This window comes from Microtus pennsylvanicus, chromosome 10, assembly GCF_037038515.1.
Source record: "Microtus pennsylvanicus isolate mMicPen1 chromosome 10, mMicPen1.hap1, whole genome shotgun sequence".
NCBI classification, from domain to species: Eukaryota; Metazoa; Chordata; class Mammalia; order Rodentia; family Cricetidae; genus Microtus; species Microtus pennsylvanicus.
This window is the reverse complement of record NC_134588.1, coordinates 14,981,902-15,001,478: the sequence shown is the minus strand read 5'-3', so window position 1 is coordinate 15,001,478 and position 19,577 is coordinate 14,981,902. Positions and strand designations below refer to the sequence as shown.

General features: G+C 46.8%; 1 protein-coding gene across 1 annotated transcript in view; it reads left to right on the top strand.

Annotated features, from left to right (window-relative positions):
• Cfap221 (cilia and flagella associated protein 221) overlaps positions 1-19,577 on the top strand; it is a 98,239-nt gene that overhangs the window by 69,535 nt on the left and 9,127 nt on the right. Inside the window, exons 21-22 of the mRNA XM_075987393.1 lie at positions 1,791-1,882; positions 10,834-10,926. Of these exons, the coding sequence (XP_075843508.1) occupies positions 1,791-1,882; positions 10,834-10,926 (185 nt within the window). The remainder of the gene's footprint in view (positions 1-1,790; positions 1,883-10,833; positions 10,927-19,577) is intronic.

The window sequence follows — 19,577 nt, the reverse complement described above, 5'->3', positions numbered from 1 at the left end:
ACAAACATGCACATGCATACACAAGCACACGCACACTCACATATTCATGCACATACATGCACATAAATGCAAATAAACATGTGTACCCATGTGCACACGCATACACATATGTATGTACACAAATGTTCAAAATAAATAGATGCAATTTAAACAACAAGGAAAAGAAAGCTTATAACCTTAGCCATGGACCAAGAGTGGAGACCACAGTCCTCACACTCTGACTGTGGAGGAGACAGGCCTATTCTCAGTTCTTCCATTGTCCCTCTCCGTCCGCCTTCTGCTGTCTGCGGCCCTTTCGCCAACACCTCACTGATTTTGACTTAGAGAGGGAAATGATCACTTGTTAATATTTTGGCCGTAGGAAAATAGTTGTGTGGTACTATGGCTCCAGGCTCTGGTCTCCTCTTAAGTCTGGACCCCCAAGTCTATAAATGTCAACCACTTGCCCTTTTGTTCCAGGCACAGAACTCACACAGTCCTTGATCTCCCAGCTCAGAAATGTCCCCTTATGCCACCAGCCTCACTCTTCCCCTCCCATCCCCGCTGTGATTCACCACTGCCACAGCCTCCAGGATGCCACAGAAAATTCCGATCCAACTTGGAACACCTCAGTAGGTCAGGGAGCTATGGAGATGGCTAAGCCTCATGAGCATGAGGACCTGGGTTCAAATCTCCAGCACCCACATAAATCCAGGCATAGTGGCACAGACATGTAATCCCCACGCCAGGGATACGGAAGCAGGCGACTTCTGGAGGTTATTGGCTAGCCAGTCTTGCAGGAACTGCAAGCTCCAGGTTCCATAAGCAATGCTGTCTCTTGATTGAGGAAGACAGGGACATTGGCCTTGGGCATCATGCATGCACACATGCACACATGCACACACACACACACACACACACACATCCTCAGTGTGTATCCATTACCCACAGAGCGGCTCCACTTAGCTGAACTGCTGGTGACCTAATGGTTCCATTATATTGCATTCCGCTGACTTGTCCTCCCTGCCAGAGTGCTACCCATCCTCCTTGAATGTTGCTTTAGCATCGCTTCCGGCCATCCAGATGGACTGGAAGACCCCATCTGCCCTCGGCCACCATCCACACCCTGTAACTGCAGCAGCTGTCTTGGCTTTAGGGGAAGTCAGTCAGGCTTAATGAAATGATACCCTTGGACCTAACCTTGTGGAACTTAGAAACGGTCAGCTGAATGAATGGAGGCTCTCTAAGACATCTTCCCACTATGTTACTATGTTTTCTTAGTCCTCTAACAAAAGGTGGCAAAAGAAACTTAAGGAAGGGAAGCGTGGTGGCTGGAGATGAGGCAGCTGGTTCCCATGGCACCACAGCCAGGAAACAGAGAGATGACGCTGTGCTCAGCTCACTTTCTCCTTTTTGTTCAGTCTGGGACTCCAGCCCATGGGATGGTGTCGCCCACAGTCAGCATGGGTCTTCCCACTTTAGCTAATCCAGCGTTTAAAAATCCTCAGAGACTAGTCGGGCAGTGGTGGCGCACACCTTTAATCCCAGCACTCGGGAGGCAGAGGCAGGCATATTTCTGTGAGTTCAAGGCTGGTCCGGTCTACAAGAGCTAGTTTCCAGGACAAGCTTCAAAGCTACCGAGAAACCCTGTCTTGAAAAATCAAAAAAAAAAAAAAAATCCTCAGAGACAGTGGCAGAGGTTTGTCTCTTCAGTGACTCTAGATGCTGTCAAGTCAACAGCTGGCATCAACTCTCCCAGCCACCTAACCTTTTCTCTTCATGCCCTGCCCCTGTGCCAACTTTCATCACAGGATATAATTCCTGGAATCATGAACTGGAAGAGGTTCCAGACCCTGGTGTTCTCCTCCTTGTCTGACTCTTCAAGGACTGAAAACACTCAGAAGTAAGCTGGGGACTGCTGGCCTCCCGGGGGGGGGGGGTTTGCACTGCAGATTCCAGGGACTGGGGGACTGCTGGCTTCCCGGGGGGGGGGGGTTGCACTGCAGATTCCAGGGACTGGGGGACTGCTGACCTCTCCAGGGGTTTGCACTGCAGATTCCAGAGGCTGGGGGACTGCTGGCCTCCCCAGGGGTTTGCACTGCAGATTCCAGAGGCTGGGGGGACTGCTGGCCTCCCAGGGGGGAGGGGTACGCTTCAGATTCCAGAGGCTGGGAGACTGCTGGCCTCCTGAGGGTTTGCACTTTCAAGTTGTACTTTCAAAACACAGCGGAGGGCTTGCCTGTCATGGAGCTATGATGATGGACAGCTGGTTTTCAGAGTTTGACTTTATCTTAATCAAGACACACGTTGTAGCTGGGCAGTGGTAGCACATGCCCTTGATCCCAGCACTCAGGAGGCAGAGGCAGGTGTATCTCTGTGAGTTCGAGGCCAGCCTGGTCTATAGAGCAAGTTCCAGGACAGCCAGGGATACATAGAGAGACCCTGTCTTGGAAAAAACAAAACAAAAACAAAACCACACTTTTTAAAAGCAATGCAGTCTAGCTAATCAGCGGGGTTTCCGCACAGGAGAACTAACTGATCATATAATTCTGCTGAAATAGTCATGGTCTGTTTTTTTTCTTTTTGAAGAATCTTTCTTTTTGAAATATTCATGGTGCATGAGAGCATGTGCAAGTGTGTGTGCATGTGCGCGTGCATGCGTGCATGTAAGTGTGTGTATGTGTGTACCTGTGTGCAGGTACACACGTTCATGTGTGCACATGCTTATGGAGGCCAGAAGACAATCTTGAGTGTTCTTCATCAGAAACTCCAAGGTCTTTCTTTCATTAGCACTGGAGATAGCTGACATCACTAAGCTAGCCAGCCATGAGGCCGAGGGAGCCTCCTGTGTCTGTTTCTTCCTCTTGGGATTACAGGTGTTCCCACCAAACCCAGCTTTCTTTAGTGTGTTCTGGGCTAGAACTCAGGTTTGGGGATCAAATTTGGGTCCATAAGCTTTCTCAGCAAGCACTTTGAGTCACCCCTCCCCCAGCCCTGATGTAGCATCTTCCTCAGGGACCATGACGACAGCGTCACTAGGCTGTTGAAATGGTTGTATGAGGAAGTATTTAGAATCTGTCTGGTGCTTGCTTTTGGTAACTTCTTTCTACCAAGTTCGCAAAACTGCAATCAACTCTCACCACTAGATGGCAGCATCAGCGGCCGCCGCCAAACCCCCCCCCCCCAACTCATTTTGCGGGAAGACTGGGAATTTTCAAATTGACCCATTGTTTTGGTTTCATTACTGTTGCTGTGATAGAATACCCCAACAAAATGCAGCGTAGAGAAGAAAGGGTTTGTTTGGCTCACAGTCCCAGCTTGTAGTCTGTCATCACAGGGAAGTCATGGCAGACACTTGAGCGTCAATCACTTCTGCAGCAACAGAATCCCCGCTTGACTGTTCTCAGCTAGCTTTCTCCTCTGACACAGTTCAGGACTTGCTGCCCGTGGAATGGTGCTACCCCCAAGGGGCTGGGTCTTCCTACATCAGTCAACAACCAAATACTCCTCTCATGCACGCCCAGGAAGGGCTGACAAACCTCGTTCAGTAGCTGGGACATAACTCAGGAGTAAAGTTCTTGCCCGGCACCTCGCTCCTACCATGGGGGAAAATGGCACATGAGATCAGTAAAAGAGACTCTGCTGGGCCTGGGTAGTGTTCGGACTCCAGCGCACTCACTTTTAACGCGCATGGACTCCAAGTGTTAAAAATTAGCCAGTTCATTTTTCCAAAGTGACGTCCTTGGAAACATCGCCCAGGGCTGTTCTGTTAGTGGGAAGTCAGGAGGGGTTGTCTTGGTCCCGAATAGCCATGCAGTAAACATAAAGGCTATATCAGTGAAAACCTCCCGCCATGACTTTTTGCCTTCAGTTTCTGTGTCTCAATGCTCTGTCTGGCAAGTTTGTTCCAACGTAAACAGCCACTGCCTAACAGCTCAAAACCCAGGAGCAGAGCTGAGCACCGCACGGGTGGAGTACAGGTATAACCACACAAAGCCTTGGGATCAGGAAACGGATCAGGTGGTGCACCTCTGTAATCTCAGCACCGGGAAGTGGAAGCAGGAGAATCAGGAGTTCTACATCATTCTCAGCTACACAGTGAGTTCAAGGCCAGCCTGGGCTACATGAGACCCTGTCTCAAAAGAAAAAAAAAATCTTTATTTTCCTATTTCGGGTTTATAGCAGTTGTTGGATTGAAGATCAGGCTGTTGTTTCTGAAAGCAGTTACAAATAATAACGGTAATTCTCTTCTGTATTAACCTGCTCAGGGGGCTACAACAAAAGGCTATAAACAGTGTGCATGTTTCTCATAAGTCAAGGCACCAGGCAGATTTTGTGTCTAGTTAGGGATGACTTTCTGGTTCACAGACAGGGCCTTCTTCTTTATTTCATGTGCATGTGTGTGTGAGTACGGGTGCATTCAGGCCATGTCTGTTCTCTCTTCCCGCCATGCGGGTCCCAGGAACCAAGCTTACGACATCAGGCTTAGTGGCAGGAGCCGTCTTGCTTGCCTGTGTCCACATGTGGATGGAGGGCAAGCTGGCACGCCTTTCCTTTGCCTGATCCTAGTGAGGCTTTGCTCTTCTTTGTCTTTCTTTCCTTTTCTTTTCTTTCCCTTTCTTTCCTTTTTTTAAGACAGGGTCTCTCTGTGTAGCTCTGGCTGTCCTGGAACTTGCTCTTGTAGATCAGGCTGGCCTCAAACTCACAGAGACCCCCCTGCCTCTGCCTCCAGAGTGCTCGGATTAAAGGCGTGCGCCACCACCACCCGGCCTGGATTTTACATTTTTATTCCACGAAAGTCCCTTGGTTGCTACCATTTCATCATCTCAGACCAGTGTAGATGCTGGAAAGTGGTCCAGTTCCCACATCTCTGATGGAGGAAGGTCATTGATTAAATAAAAAGAAACTGCTTGGCTCTCATTGGTTAGGAGATAGGTGGGAGGAGTAAACAGAACAAAACACTGGGAGGAAGAGGAAGTGAGCTCAGACTCGACAGCTCTCCTCTCCGGAGCAGACGCCTCAGATAGACGCCATGCTCCCTGCTCCAGGGAAGATGCACACTATGAAGCTCCGACCCAGGATGGACTTAGGCTAGAATCTTCCCGGTAAGACCGGTGCTATACAGATGATAAGAAATGGGCTAGTCCAGGTGCGAGAGTTAGCCTAGAAGAGGCTAGGTAGAAATGAGCCAAGCAGTGTTTAAATGAATGCAGTTTGTGTGCAGTGTCCGTGTAATTATTTCGGGTAAAGCTAGCCGAGCAGGCGGCTGGGGTGTTGGGGACGCAGCCCCGCCGCCCCTATTACTACAAATGGCGCCCGACGTGATGGGCTAAACCCACTTAAAAAACCTGAAAAGGCTTAAAAATAAGGGAGAGAGAGTTTAACACAGATTTTTGCTGTTTGTTGGTGGCATGCTGTAGAGAGATTTCCTGATTCGGCAACAGCAGCAGAAAAAACGCTGTGTCATTTCAAAGCGTGGCTTCCTGGGGCTGTGCCACCAGTGCAAACTCTGGCTTTATGTTTGTGTTCCCGCTTGGGATTGGAAGGAGAGTGCTCTGAGACGTGATGATGACTCAGAGCTCCCTGCCTGCTCCTGAGCAGAAGGCAGAATCAGGCTTAGGCAGGCGGAAGAGCATGGCAGATTCCTGCCACCATACAGGGACGTGTTTTCAGACTGCGCAATGCTCTGCGTGTCAGACTTGGATGTAACTTGGATGAAAAGAATTTCTGTGCTGCACGCTCAGTCTCAGAATTAAAGTGCTGAGTGCCGCTCCTACCTGGTAGCCCCAGAGCTAGCACAAAATGGTACGTCCTCCATTTTGAAATTTTCCTGACTCAGCAGCAGGAACAAACCTGTGTTGTTTTAAAATGCCGGCTTTCTGGGCCATCCTGCCAGGGCAAACTCTGACTGTTTGAGGCAGGAGGGCCGGCTACCAAGAGAGGACTTGAGTGTTGTCTGTTGTAGCTCGCTGGCTGGCAGGGACCTTGCAGCCAGTACCTCAACCATGAGGCTGGAAAGCTAAGGAATGGGCTACATCTAGCCCACAAAGCCACGCCTTTAGTCCTACTGATATTGCTCAGTAATTTAAAGGCTCTTGTGGTCAGAAAAAGAGAGATATACTGTAAAGAGAGATTCAAAGACAAAGAAAATTTCTAAATGGTTTACAGTGTGTTGAAAATATATGCAGACTAAAAGTTGAAGTTCTTAAAGCAAAAAACAAAAATAAGGAAGAAAGAGAGTAGTTGGGTGTGGTAGCACACGCCTTTAATCCAGTGCCTAAAAAGCAGAGACAAACAGATCTCTGTGAGTTCAAGGTGTAGTAGCAAACACCTTTAATCCCAATGCCTGGGAGGCAGAGACAGGCGGATCTCTGAGAGCCTGGTCTACAGAGCTATTCCAGGTCAAAGATATACGCTCAAAAAGCAAAAAGTTAACCTAGGAATGTCACAGCTTACATTCTTAAGCGCCTAGTGATTTAAAGGCGCAAATCAAAAGTGCTCCTGGATACTAAAAAATTGCAGATTCACAATAGGACAGATTCAGACCACTAAATGAGTCACTCTGTTGGATGAATGTACGTAGGCTTGGGAGAGAGAAGAAAAAGAATATAGAGAATAAAGTTAATGGTTTAAAAAAAAAAAAGGTAAAGTCTTTAAAGAGACAGAGTACAGATAGTTAAGAGATTAAAAGAAATAAAGAAAAATAAGCCACGTAAAAATGGAAAATTCAGAGAGTCTGGATTATGTACATTGTGTTTTCTTTAAAATTTTTGACTGTGAAGGAGCTAAGTACAGAGAGACATTTCATTATATGGGCTGCCAAGTGGAACCAGAACGGATATCATGAGGGTATGATTTCAGAATTTGGATCTAAGGATATGATACTTTGGAAAAGAGATTCTTCTTTTGTTTTCACAGAGGACCAGACCCTGTGGACTGCATCTATTCCGATTTGGTATGATAGACCACGACCTCCCGAAAGGCTCCTGTGAACGCCCTCAAAAAATTACTTCACTCAACTGCCAACTGAGATAAACCTGGCACACAGGTTACACCCTAAATGATCTGATTAACAGCACCCCCATTCAGCAGGAAGCAATTTGGAGAGAAAAAAAAAACTGCGCCCATGTTCCCAAATATGGTTTATAAATGTTCTTTTACATTTAAAGGGGGATGTGATATAGATATGAATAATTTACATTAGTATAGATTTTGCTTTATTGCTAGAGATTTATGGTCAATTTTGTTATATGTATAAGTGTTTCTGATTTTGATTAAGGTACTGTGATTGTGTAGTTCATTTAAATATGTACTGTATAATTAAGAAATATAGGTTGTTAATGGATAATCATCGATAATAGTAAAGCTTGTAGTCATGTTAGTTAGATTTTCTAGATATATAGAGATATATTTTAGATAGACATTCTTCATGTCTTTCAAAGATTACAGAATAGGACATTTAATGTTTTAATAACTTAGGACTTTTCATGACAATGAGACACTCTGCTCCTGGCAGCACCAATCTACTTCAAGAGGAAGATGGGCATCGAAGAGGATCCTTATGGAGTTTGATAGCCATTTGGGCAAGAAACTGCTCTTGCCTGGACTATTGCATAAGCTGGACACAGAGAACCCACAGAGAGAGGACTACTAAACTTGCCTAAGGTAAGATGATCTTTCGGGGTTCCTGATTCATGAAAGAGTCTGCGAGACATTCTACAGGACACAACAGATAGTGACTGAACTGACTTTGAATTTTCCTGCTTTATGGAAATGTCTGCTGGACACCTTGGGCCTGAAGGCTGAAGATGGATGCCTCAACAGTACAGAGGAACTTTGGGTGACTGTCCAGGCAGCGAGATGTCTCTGTCATTTCTAGAGTTTTAAAAGTTGCTTTTTTCTTGTTTGCTTAGGTAGTATTGTATCTTTCTGGAGTCTTTGATGGAGTTAAGAATAGTTAGTTATAGTTATAGTTTTCCTTAGTTATGATAAAGATTATTGTAACTTTTACTTGATAACTGTTTCGTTATATGTAATTTTGCTATGTTAAAGTTAAAGCCTTTTTTTTTTGTTTAAACCGAAAAAGGGGAAATGATGGAGGAAGGTCATTGATTAAATAAAAAGAAACTGCTTGGCTCTCATTGGTTAGGAGATAGGTGGGAGGAGTAAACAGAACAAAACGCTGGGAGGAAGAGGAAGTGAGCTCAGACTCGACAGCTCTCCTCTCCGGAGCAGACGCCTCAGATAGACGCCATGCTCCCTGCTCCAGGGAAGATGCACACTATGAAGCTCCGACCCAGGATGGACTTAGGCTAGAATCTTCCCGGTAAGACCGGTGCTATACAGATGATAAGAAATGGGCTAGTCCAGGTGCGAGAGTTAGCCTAGAAGAGGCTAGGTAGAAATGAGCCAAGCAGTGTTTAAATGAATGCAGTTTGTGTGCAGTGTCCGTGTAATTATTTCGGGTAAAGCTAGCCAAGCAGGCGGCTGGGGTGTTGGGGACGCAGCCCCGCCGCTCTTATTACTACACATCTCCATCCCTTTTTGGACAAGAATCCCTCTGATTTCACAGGTTCTACTGTTTGGGTGGAATTTTCCACTTGGCTTGGAGGTTAAGGGCCGGATCTGCTCTTCCAGAGGACACGAGTTCGGTTCCCGACATCTATGCTACTAACTCCAGCTCCAGGAGTTCCATGTTGCCTTCTAGTCTCCATGGATGCTGTACTCGTGTGCACACACACACTCACACAAAAAATAAAAATAGCCACCCCCACAGGAAAGGACCTGGGATCTTTGTCAGAAGCTGGTAGCAGGATTAACCTCTGGGAGGAGGAGGCCAGGGTGTCTCAAGTGGGGGAGGGGTGTGCAAGTGTACAAATGGCTGCTGTAGAGGAGGTAGTATCAGAAACTATCAAACAGACAAAGCTGCAGAACACACGAAACATGCTTGCTATATGAAAATACACATAGGTACATAGAAACACACCTGAGTTGGTGTATAGATCTTAGAAGTAACAACTTCATTCCGATGCTTTGCGATCCCAGTCCACACCCATAGTTATGCTTGCTCTCTGCCATTTCATATTTTGTGTGTTTGTGTTCACATGTATGCATGTGCCTGTGGACATCAAAGGTTGACGTCTCCTGTCTTCCTCAATCTATCTCCACGTATATTTTAAGATAGGGTGCCTCACTGAACTTGGAATTCCCTGACTGGACTACATTGGCTGGCTAGTGAGCCCCCAGGGTTCTTTTTTCTCCATGGGTCTACAGGCTCATGTCCAGGTTTTTAGGTGGGTACTGGGAATCCGAACTCGGGTCCTCATGCTTACATGATAAACACTTTACTGGCCGAATAATTGCTTCAACTACTAAAGAAACTTTTTAGCAATTTGACTGTGTATGTGTGGAGAGAGGGAGAGAGAGAGAGAGAGAGAGAGAGAGAGAGAGAGAGAGAGAGAGAGAGAGAAGAAGAAGAAGAAGAAGAAGAAGAAGAAGAAGAAGAAGAAGAAGAAGAAGAAGAAGAAGAAGAAGAAGACAAGGAGGAGGAGGAGGAGGAAGAGGAGGAGGAGTTGGGTACTTTTCTGTTGCTATGACCAAAAGTAACCTAGAAGAGAACAGCACACCTGAACGGTCTCAGAATTGCCTCGTGCATAAGCATGCTGATGAGCAAAGAATAAAGCCAGAGGCACTTGGAGCTTCCTATTGCTCTCACCCCGCCCAAGTCTGGGCTGTGTGGGCACCGTCACACGCCACGTGCATTACTGGGTTGTTTTGTTGTCTTTCTCTCCCCTTCTCCCCACTTCTTTTTTTAAAAAAGATTTGTTTTGTTTGATTATATGTACATGTGCTTGTCTGTGTGGGGAATGTGCCTACAGTATCCAGAAGAGGGCGTCAGATCCCCTGGAGCTGGAGCTACAGGCAGTTGTGAGTCGCCCATTTTGGGTGCTGGGATCTGAACTCAGGTCCTCTGGAAGGACTCTTAACCACTAATCTCTCTGCAGTCCTTCTTTTTCTTCCTCCCCCTCTACTGTGATTATGAAATTAACTGTTTCAGTTTCCGTTCAGTTTCATAATTTCCCTTTCTTACTGACTTAATGTTATTTTCAATATGCAGATTACCCATGTGTATTCCAAACTCAAAACCTTTTTAAATTCTCCTTTTCACAACTATTTTAACATCCTCAACACTCAAGGCCTTTTAAATAATGTTATTTTTCTAGAGGCTGGGAAGATGGCTCACGGGGTAAGGTGTTTGTCATGCAAATATCAGGATAAGAGTTCAGATCTCCAGCACCCATGAAAGTGCTTGGCAAGATAGTGTGTGCCTGTAATCCCAGCAACTTGGGAGGCTGAGGCAGGGATTCCCCCGAGGAAACTGGCTAGCGAGGCTAGTCAGATCAGTGAGCACTGGGTTCAGTGAGATCCTGCCTGAGTCTAAGGTAGAGGGTGGTAAAAGATGGCACAGAAATCAACCCCTGGGCTCCACATGCATGCAGATCCACACCCACGCATGCAAACATGCATATACATATGCAGACACTGCACACACATGCCATGATATATAACACACATAATATGAATATATATAAATTCTAGGGGCTGGGGATGTGGCTCAGTTGGTTGAGTGCTTGCCTAACATGCACAAAACCCTGGCCTCCATCCCCAACACAGCATAAACCAGGCATAGTACCACGCCACACAGCTGTAATCCCAGAACTGGAGAGGTAGAAGCAAAAGAACATCAGGTCAAGGTCGCCCTCAGCTAAGTGGCAAGTCTGAGAGCCTGTGTCACACAGAGCCAGTGGGAGCTGATGCGTCTGTAGTGCTCACTGTTTGTGTCCTCTCCCACAGGAGTGACTGGTACAGCACCGGGATGCTGCCTATCAATGTCCCTGCCCCACTGGATGGCTTGCCAGAGGAAGACAGACTGGAGACCACGGAGAGGTATCTTCCAGCTTTATCTTCGGGGCTTTGGGTGAGGTGTTGTGTTCCATGTGAGGTGCCGTGAGGGATTGTGGAAGCACACATGGCCCTGAGGGTCTCCCCTAAAGGATCAGGTAAGGCTGGTGCCCAACTGTGCCACTGGGAAGCGTGACACTTGGCTCGGAGTGCAGAAGAGCCCACCCTGAATGCCTAAAGATGTGAGGAGTGGGGAGGTGCTAGCTAGCCATGTACTTGCCACACACGCGGGAAGACCAACTTCAGATCCTCAGCACACACACAAAGCCAGATGTGGGGCTGGAGCGGTAACTCAGAGGTTAAGGGCACTGGTTGCTCTTGCAGGTTTGATTCCCAGCACCCACATAGCAACTCTCAACCTTCCCCTGGCCTCTGTGGGCACCACACACACACAGTGCACATCAGACACACAAGCAAATACTGTTAACTTTAAAAAAAAAATTAGGTCAGTTGTGGTAGCACACACCTGTAACCCCAGGCTGAGGCTGAGGTCAAGGAGACAGGTATATCCTTGATGCTTACAGGGCAGGCAGTCAGCTGAATCAGGGCACTCCAGGTTCAGTGAAGGAGCCTGTCTCAAGAGAGAGAGAGAGAGAGAGAGCGAGCAATGGAGGAAAACTTCAGACCGTGACCTCTGGGCTCCGTACATACACATAGACACATGTACACGTGGATACATATATCACATGCACACATACTCACACACTCACATGCATACAAGAAATATAAGCTATAACCAAGGCACTTGCATTTCCTTTTATTAATTGGCATCTACCAAGTGTCCTTAAGTCAAGCTAGAGAGCCAGCAGCAAACGTGAGGAGATGTGAGCGAGGCAGGGCCCAGGCTCAGGCCCGGAGCATCTTCTGTGATGCCCAAATACTTGGAGCATGTGTGCTTCAGCCGTCCCACCTGCCACTGCCCACTCTGCGGATGCCTCTCCACTGTGGTCATCACTTTCTCACATACACATGCGTGTCTGCACAAGTATGTGGAGGCCAGAGGTCAACCTCTGATGTTTGCTGGTGTGAGAAACAGAATCTCTCACTGGCCTGGCACTGACCAACTGTGCCAGGCTGGCTGGCCAGCAAGCCCAAGCGCCTGCCTGACTCTGTCTCCCCAGAGCCAGCATCATAATCATTCACTACTCTACCCTGGTTTCTGGGAATCAAACTCAGGTCCTCCTGCTTACGCAGTGAGCTCTTTATCGACTGAGTCATCGCCCCAGCCCCCATGTTCATTCTTAAAACTTTCCTGTTCTGGTTTATACCATAAGCTAGGATGAAGCAAAGAAATCCTGATAACCCCAGCACTGATGACCATCCATGAGTGCCATAGACCAGGGCCCATGCCAGCCTGCGTGCAGAGCAGAGGGAATAGTTTGTCTTTGCAGGAGCAGGATCTCATACCCAGTACACACTCAGAAATAATTACTCGTGACAAACCCAATTTCTTTCTCTTATCAACAACACGATATTGATAGTTTCGGCACATTTCCATGCAAAATAATCAACTAGTGAAATCCTAGATGTCCGAGGCGGGTGGCTAGTTCCTCTGACACCTGCCCACATGCTCTGAGAGTTGAGGTCCTTGGGCATGCACACTTGGAAGCAAGATCTGCACGGAAGATTAAAAGATTTACCCGGAGCACCATGCAAGGCCCTTTCTTTTTAATTTTTTGAAATAGTATTTGTTTGTTTAATTGTGTGTGTGTGTGTGTGTGTGTGTGTGTGTGTGTGTGTGTGTGTAGCCTCACACTTGCCCCAGGTGGTCATGAGGCAGTCAGAGGACAACTTGCAGGAGTCAGTTCTCTCCTTCCACCACGTGGGTCCCAGGGATCAAATGCACCTTTACCTGCTGAGCCATCTCTCCAGTCCTCTCTTGAAAGTGCTGCAGGCATGGTGTGATGGTCCCTATCTGCTTCAGGCCCCGCCCACTCACGGAGGTGGCAAACCGGAGCAGAAACACCCCCTCCTTTGCTCATCACTGCTGCGATGCAGTTTCCTTGTCTCTGCATTGGTACCCATGTCGTGGGAGTAGAGGAACTAAAGGAGACAATGTGATGCTGGGGAGGAAGCCAGCAATCAGAAGATAACGTTTTCCGAGCGTTAAATGCACACCAGGCAGTGCTTGGCAAGAGGCATCAAACATGGCCAACACTGACGTCTCATTGTTATGCACCACTTGGTGAGGAGGAAGATGATGACGATGATGATGATAACAATAATAATAATAGTAAAAGTGCCAATGTTTGCAGAATCACCAGGTAGTAAATGCTTATTCCCAACTACATGGGACTACAGCAGCTTTTTGCAGTTTTCAAGGATATTTTGTGAGGAAAGGGTGGCGTGTTCACATGTCAGGAATAGACAAGAGTACATAGGTATATGTGTGGAGACCAGAGGTCAGCCTGAAGTGTGGTTCCTGGATCTGTATCTACCTGGTTTTTTCAGACAGGGTCTCTCACTTAAACTGGAACTCCAAGCAGACTAGGCTAGCTGGCCAGCTAGGTCCAGCAATCCTCCTGCCTCTGCCTCCCCAGCACAGGTGCAGAGGATGGAACTCGGGTCCCCATGTTTTCCTGGCAAGTACTTTCTCAACTCTACCATCTCCCCAGTCCTCAAAGCCACTCCCTCTGCCAGGCGCCTCTCTTTATGTGCGGTGGCTGGGTAAGCTGTTCCTATTGAAGGTCCAAGGCTTGACGCTGTCGCTGCCTGTACTGCCCTTGGAGGCATTTCTCTTTGATGTGGTAGAAATGACTGTTTCCCAACATGTCATTTGCCTCTTCTCCTACAAACACTGAGTATTTGAAACCAGAGGCAAATTTCCCAGCCTCCTTTGCAGTCATGTCCTGCACTTGACGAGGCCTTTGCAAATGGGATGTCAGCAGGTAATGTGTGGGCCACTCATGCAGCTGAAACACAAGCAGTCAGTGGCCCAGTTTAACCAGCCAACAAGAGATCACAGGTCAACCAGCAACAGCCCATGTACAAACCTGGCCTGCACCTGTGTGTAAATAAAGCTTTGCTGAAACCAACCACACCTCTTCATTCACACATTTCACAAGGCTTCCTAAGATGGTTATCCTTGGCTTTAAACTTAGAGAACCTGGAATTATAAAATAGCCAAACCTCTGGGCACAGCTGTCTGGGATTTTTCCAGACTGTTGATTGAAGTAGAACCCTGACTATGGACGGCATCTTTCAATGGCCTGGAGTCCCCGGCAGAATGAAAGGAAAGAGCAAGCTGAGCATGCCAGTTCACTTCTCCCCGCATCCTGAGTGCAGATGTCACGTGACCAGATGTGACCGCCACCTCAAGCTTCTCCCACTGCCACTAAACCACCGCACTGGACTGTGTCCTTGAACAGTGCGCCGAAACAAACCCTGCCTGCCGTAGTTGCTTTTGTCAGGTATTTTGCTGTAGCGGTGCTTTAGTTCCTAGTAAAGTCCTTCGTGCCACGTGGCAACACTGAGTAGAGACCCCAGACCCACAAAGCCCTCAGCGAAAACATCTGCCGCTCTCACGGTACTCAGTCTCCCCGTGCTGTAGCAAAACACCCAGCAAGAGCACCTTCAAAGACATAGGGCTGGCTCAGCTCGCGGCTTCGGAGGTCCATGGTTGGTTGTCTGGATTCCTTTCTCTGTGCCTGAGACAAGACAGAAACCTCATTGAGGCAGGAGCCTGAGGCTCAGAGGCCAGAAAGCTGAGAGAGGAGAAACAGGAAGTGTCTGGGGGTTGTACATCCTTCATAGGTCTGCCACCTGTGATCAGCTTCATCTAGCCAGCTCTCACCACCCGTGAATACTGTCCAAACAGGAAACATCAAGGGATTAACCCACTGATTAGGTCAGAGCCCCTTATGAAGCAACACTTCAAGAAGCCCACCTCTGGATTCCACTGCACGGGAACCAAACCCTCAGCACGAGCCCTTTGGGGAGACACTTCATAGCTGAGCATTAACCTGAACTATAACAAAAGCAGTTGAAAGATACTTTCTTTTCACCTAGTCCCCTTCCATAAACTGGGTCAGACTGGGGCAAGAGCCCCATAGGTAAGCGATTGTTGCACAGCATGATGGTCTGAGTCCCCCAGACGCTGGGCGCAGGAGTGCATGTCTGAAATTGTAGCATCCCTGACATGTGACATGCCACCCCTCCCACTCGAAATACCCTTGAAAACTGCAAAAAGCTGCTGTAGTCCCGTGTAGTTGGGAGTGAGCATTTACTACACGGGTGATTCTGCAGACATTAGCCTCTATTATCAACTCCCTTATCTCCAATGTGCAGGGTGGAGACAGGAAAATCACTGGACTCTCATTGGCCAACTAGCCTGGGGTGCACAGCAGAAAACAGCAAGAGACCTGCCTCAGACAACATAGAAGGCAAGGTTGTGACCTTCACATACATCCAATGACACATCACACACACACAAGCACACTCGTGTGCGCATACGCACACACCCACACACAGAAAGAGAGAGACTAAGTAATAAATAAAATAGATCCTTCAAATTTCTTTCACTAAAGACTATTTAGAAATAGACTGTTCACAAGGTGACCCAAAATCAGAAAGATAAAAATGTTTCCTGTCGCGTGCAGGTCCTAACCTAGAGGGTACACATATGAACGTGTAAGCAGCTGTGAGTGTGGGCAAAGCCTGAGAATCTAGGGAGGAGACGGAGAGGGTGATAATAGGGGATGAGGAAGGAGGGGGAACAGGTGGAAAGACACATGGGACATGGAAGAGTGGGGAGGCTATCAGGGTGACAGGGGTTGCAGGAGGTGGGGGAGACAGGGAAAGAGAGTCACAAAAGCACCCTTTGCTCTAAAATATCATAATTGAACTTAACGCATTATATGTTGATTTTTAAAAATAAAATTTTCAAAAGAAATATGCTGTTTGATTTCACAGCAGCTGTGAACTTCCTAGTTATCCATGGCTTTGGTTCTATTTTAATCCCATTGTGTCCTGAGTACATCATCGGATAGATCTAATCTTTTGAAATCCCGATGGGCCCTCTGATAAATGTTCCAGGTGCAATTGAAAGGGGCCTGAAATCTGTGACCCCCTTTTGAAAAACAGCTTTTTATTCCTTGGTTATAAATATCTCCCCGAGCACCATTGGCTGGCGGAGGCAGTGTGTCTGTCTGTCCTCTTCTTCTCTGCAGCACCGTGGGCTGGCGGGGGACAGTATGTCTGTCTGCCCTCTGCTTCTCTGTAACACTGTAGGCTGGTGAGGCAGTGTGTCTGTCTGCCCTCTGCTTCTCTGCAGCACCGTGGGCTGGCGAGGCAGTGTGTCTGTCTGCCCTCTGCTTCTCTGCAGCACTGTGAGCTGGCAGAGGCAGTGTGTCTGTCCTCTGCTTCTCTGTAACACTGTGGGCTGGCGGAGGACAGTGTGTCTGTCTGTCCTCTGCTTCTCTGTAACACTGTGAGCTGGCAGAGGCAGTGTGTCTGTTCTCTGCTTCTCTGCAGCACCGTGGGCTGGCGAGGCAGTGTGTCTGTCTGCCCTCTGCTTCTCTGCAGCACTGTGAGCTGGCAGAGGCAGTGTGTCTGTTCTCTGCTTCTCTGCAGCACCGTGGGCTGGCGAGGCAGTGTGTCTGTCTGCCCTCTGCTTCTCTGCAGCACTGTGAGCTGGCAGAGGCAGTGTGTCTGTTCTCTGCTTCTCTGCAGCACTGTGAGCTGGCAGAGGCAGTGTGTCTGTCCTCTGCTTCTCTGTAACACTGTGGGCTGGCGGAGGACAGTGTGTCTGTCCTCTGCTTCTCTGTAACACTGTGGGCTGGCGGAGGACAGTGTGTCTGTCTGCCCTCTGCTTCTCTGTAACACTGTGAGCTGGCGGAGGCAGTGTGTCTGTTCTCTGCTTCTCTGCAGCACCGTGGGCTGGCGGAGGACAGTGTGTCTGTCTGCCCTCTGCTTCTCTGTAACACTGTAGGCTGGCGAGGCAGTGTGTCTGTCTGCCCTCTGCTTCTCTGCAGCACCGTGGGCTGGCGGAGGCAGTATGTCTGTCCTCTGCTTCTCTGCAGCACTGTGGGCTGGTGGAGGCAGTGTGTCTGTCTGTCCTCTGCTTCTCTGTAACACTGTGGGCTGGCGGAGGACAGTGTGTCTGTCTGTCCTCTGCTTCTCTGTAACACTGTGGGCTGGCGGAGGCAGTGTGTCTGTCTGCCCTCTGCTTCTCTGTAACACTGTGAGCTGGCAGAGGCAGTGTGTCTGTCTGCCCTCTGCTTCTCTGTAACACTGTGGGCTGGCAGAGGCAGTGTGTCTGTTCTCTGCTTCTCTGCAGCACCGTGGGCTGGCGGAGGACAGTGTGTCTGTCTGCCCTCTGCTTCTCTGCAGCACTGTGAGCTGGCGGAGGCAGTCTGTCTGCCCTCTGCTTCTCTGTAACACTGTAGGCTGGTGGAGGCAGTGTGTCTGTCTGCCCTCTGCTTCTCTGTAACACTGTGAGCTGGCAGAGGCAGTGTGTCTGTTCTCTGCTTCTCTGCAGTGTAGCGGCGTAAACGAATGCAGACAGTTTGTAAAAATATATATAGTTTTGATGTAGAAATAGACTTACAGAACCACCGTTCCCGCGGAGACCAGGAAAGTAGAAGAGACAGCTCGGAGCACGATTGCCAAATTTATAGGCAGACATTAGCCCGAGGCGAACACGCCCCCTAAGGGGCGGGACTTATCCCTACATCTCCCCTTTTTGTCTAAATAAGACAGAACTAAACCAAATACAACTACATACAATAACAACAAATAATAAATATAACAAACAATATTGAGAACAAAAGCTTTGCTAAACATTCTATCTCAAGGAGTCCAAATAATGTAAAGAGTAACTACAATTATATAATCTTCAACTCAGTCAAAGATCTGAGAAGGGAATAAACACTACTCAACAAACGAGATATATCCAAAATGTGCAACAATTGACAGAGACAACTGACTACCTGGGCAATCACCCAAAGTCTCGTTTGCAATGTTGAGTCAACCAATTTTGGCTAAGGCCTAACATAACTGACATACCATTATTAAAGGCAAGGAACTTTTCAAAACTATCTTACCCTGTCTTGGCAGGATATGACAGTCCTGTTTTATCCATTGATGCACGCTCTGTATCTGTGTCAGTGGTTGAGGTATAGGCATTTCTTTGCCCAAAGGCCAGTTCTGCCAAATAGAAAGGCTCCAGGTGGAGTGTCTTTGGTGCTCAACATTCTCTCGGGAATGGAGTGGTGTTGCCAGGAGCAATTGTGTCTCACTATCACGAAACTCTGAGTTAGATTAAAGGCCATTTTCTACAGCTCTTTGAAGAGGTTGAAGATTATCTATCTATACTGAGTATAATCTCTATATATCTAAAGAACCTGATTAGTCTGATTATAAATGACAAAGTTAGATGACTATTTATCTATATAATTTTCAATATCTATCTAACTTAAAGACTAAGACAATAAACAACTGTGTAACAAATGAGGATAATGACCTCCAAATATAAACACTGTACAAATATACATTACAATATGGTAAATATATGTCAATGCACAAACATTATATAAGTATCTTAATCAGAGGTAGAAATGTACATTGCAATATGGTAAATGTATACAATATATATATATCAATACAATATATGTCAATACATAAAAATGTTTTAAACAGACATAGAAACATGCATGCATACAATAGTCAATATAATTTAACTTTGTTTCAATATACAAGAATTGATACCAATATATTTGTCTAAAAGCAGTAACTCACAATTATAAATCTATAATCCCATCATTCCCTCTTTTTTTTTTCAAAATGATCCCTGAGCTTATAAAATTCTTCCCCTAACCTCCCAACCCCTAAATGATGTCCCTAAACCCAGGGGTAAACTTTACTGGGAGAGGGGACGTCGTCCTCTAGAATTACTTCCAGCTGTCATGGGGGCGACGTTCTTTCTGGGGGATCCTGTGAAAGTAAAATGACGGTTAAATTTCAAGATCAATGTCTTTTAAAATTGCAAATAGTCTCTGAGTATTTTGTGGAGGTCTGGCCAGAATGTTGTACAAGATGTGCACCATTTCAGCTAACCAAGTTGGGATCGTCTTGTGCAGCTGGTATCCAAAACAGGTCTTGTAGTAGCGCTATCAGTATCATGACGTCATATCAACCAGGTAGAGTTGTTGTTGTGGGGCCCCATCTTCTTCCTGGAAACTTCAAATGTCACTTCGGGAAAAACTCATTGTTCATTGTGAAAAACTTAAACATTAATCATATAGACATATATATACATACATATATATATTCAATAAAAGGCATGATATATATATTCAATGAAAAGTATGATAGATATGAAGAAAAGCAAGGATGTTTTGTAAACTCATATTTCTTTCTGTCCCATATCATGGCTCTTGACATGAGACAGAAACTCCAGAAACTCTGGGTTTTTCTCTTACTAACAGGCTTGGAATTGGAGAGGGACTGAGCCAGAGTCCAACTTCAAAACCAGCTCTATATATTTATAAAGAAATGTTTAATAAGATATATAAATAAAAATTAATACTTATAAAATGTGTCCATTCATCAGTAATTAAATATTCAGGGTCCCTCAATTTCTTTGAAGATGAGTATTTTCCTGTGGAGATAAGAAAAGAACCCTGCCTCCAACCTAT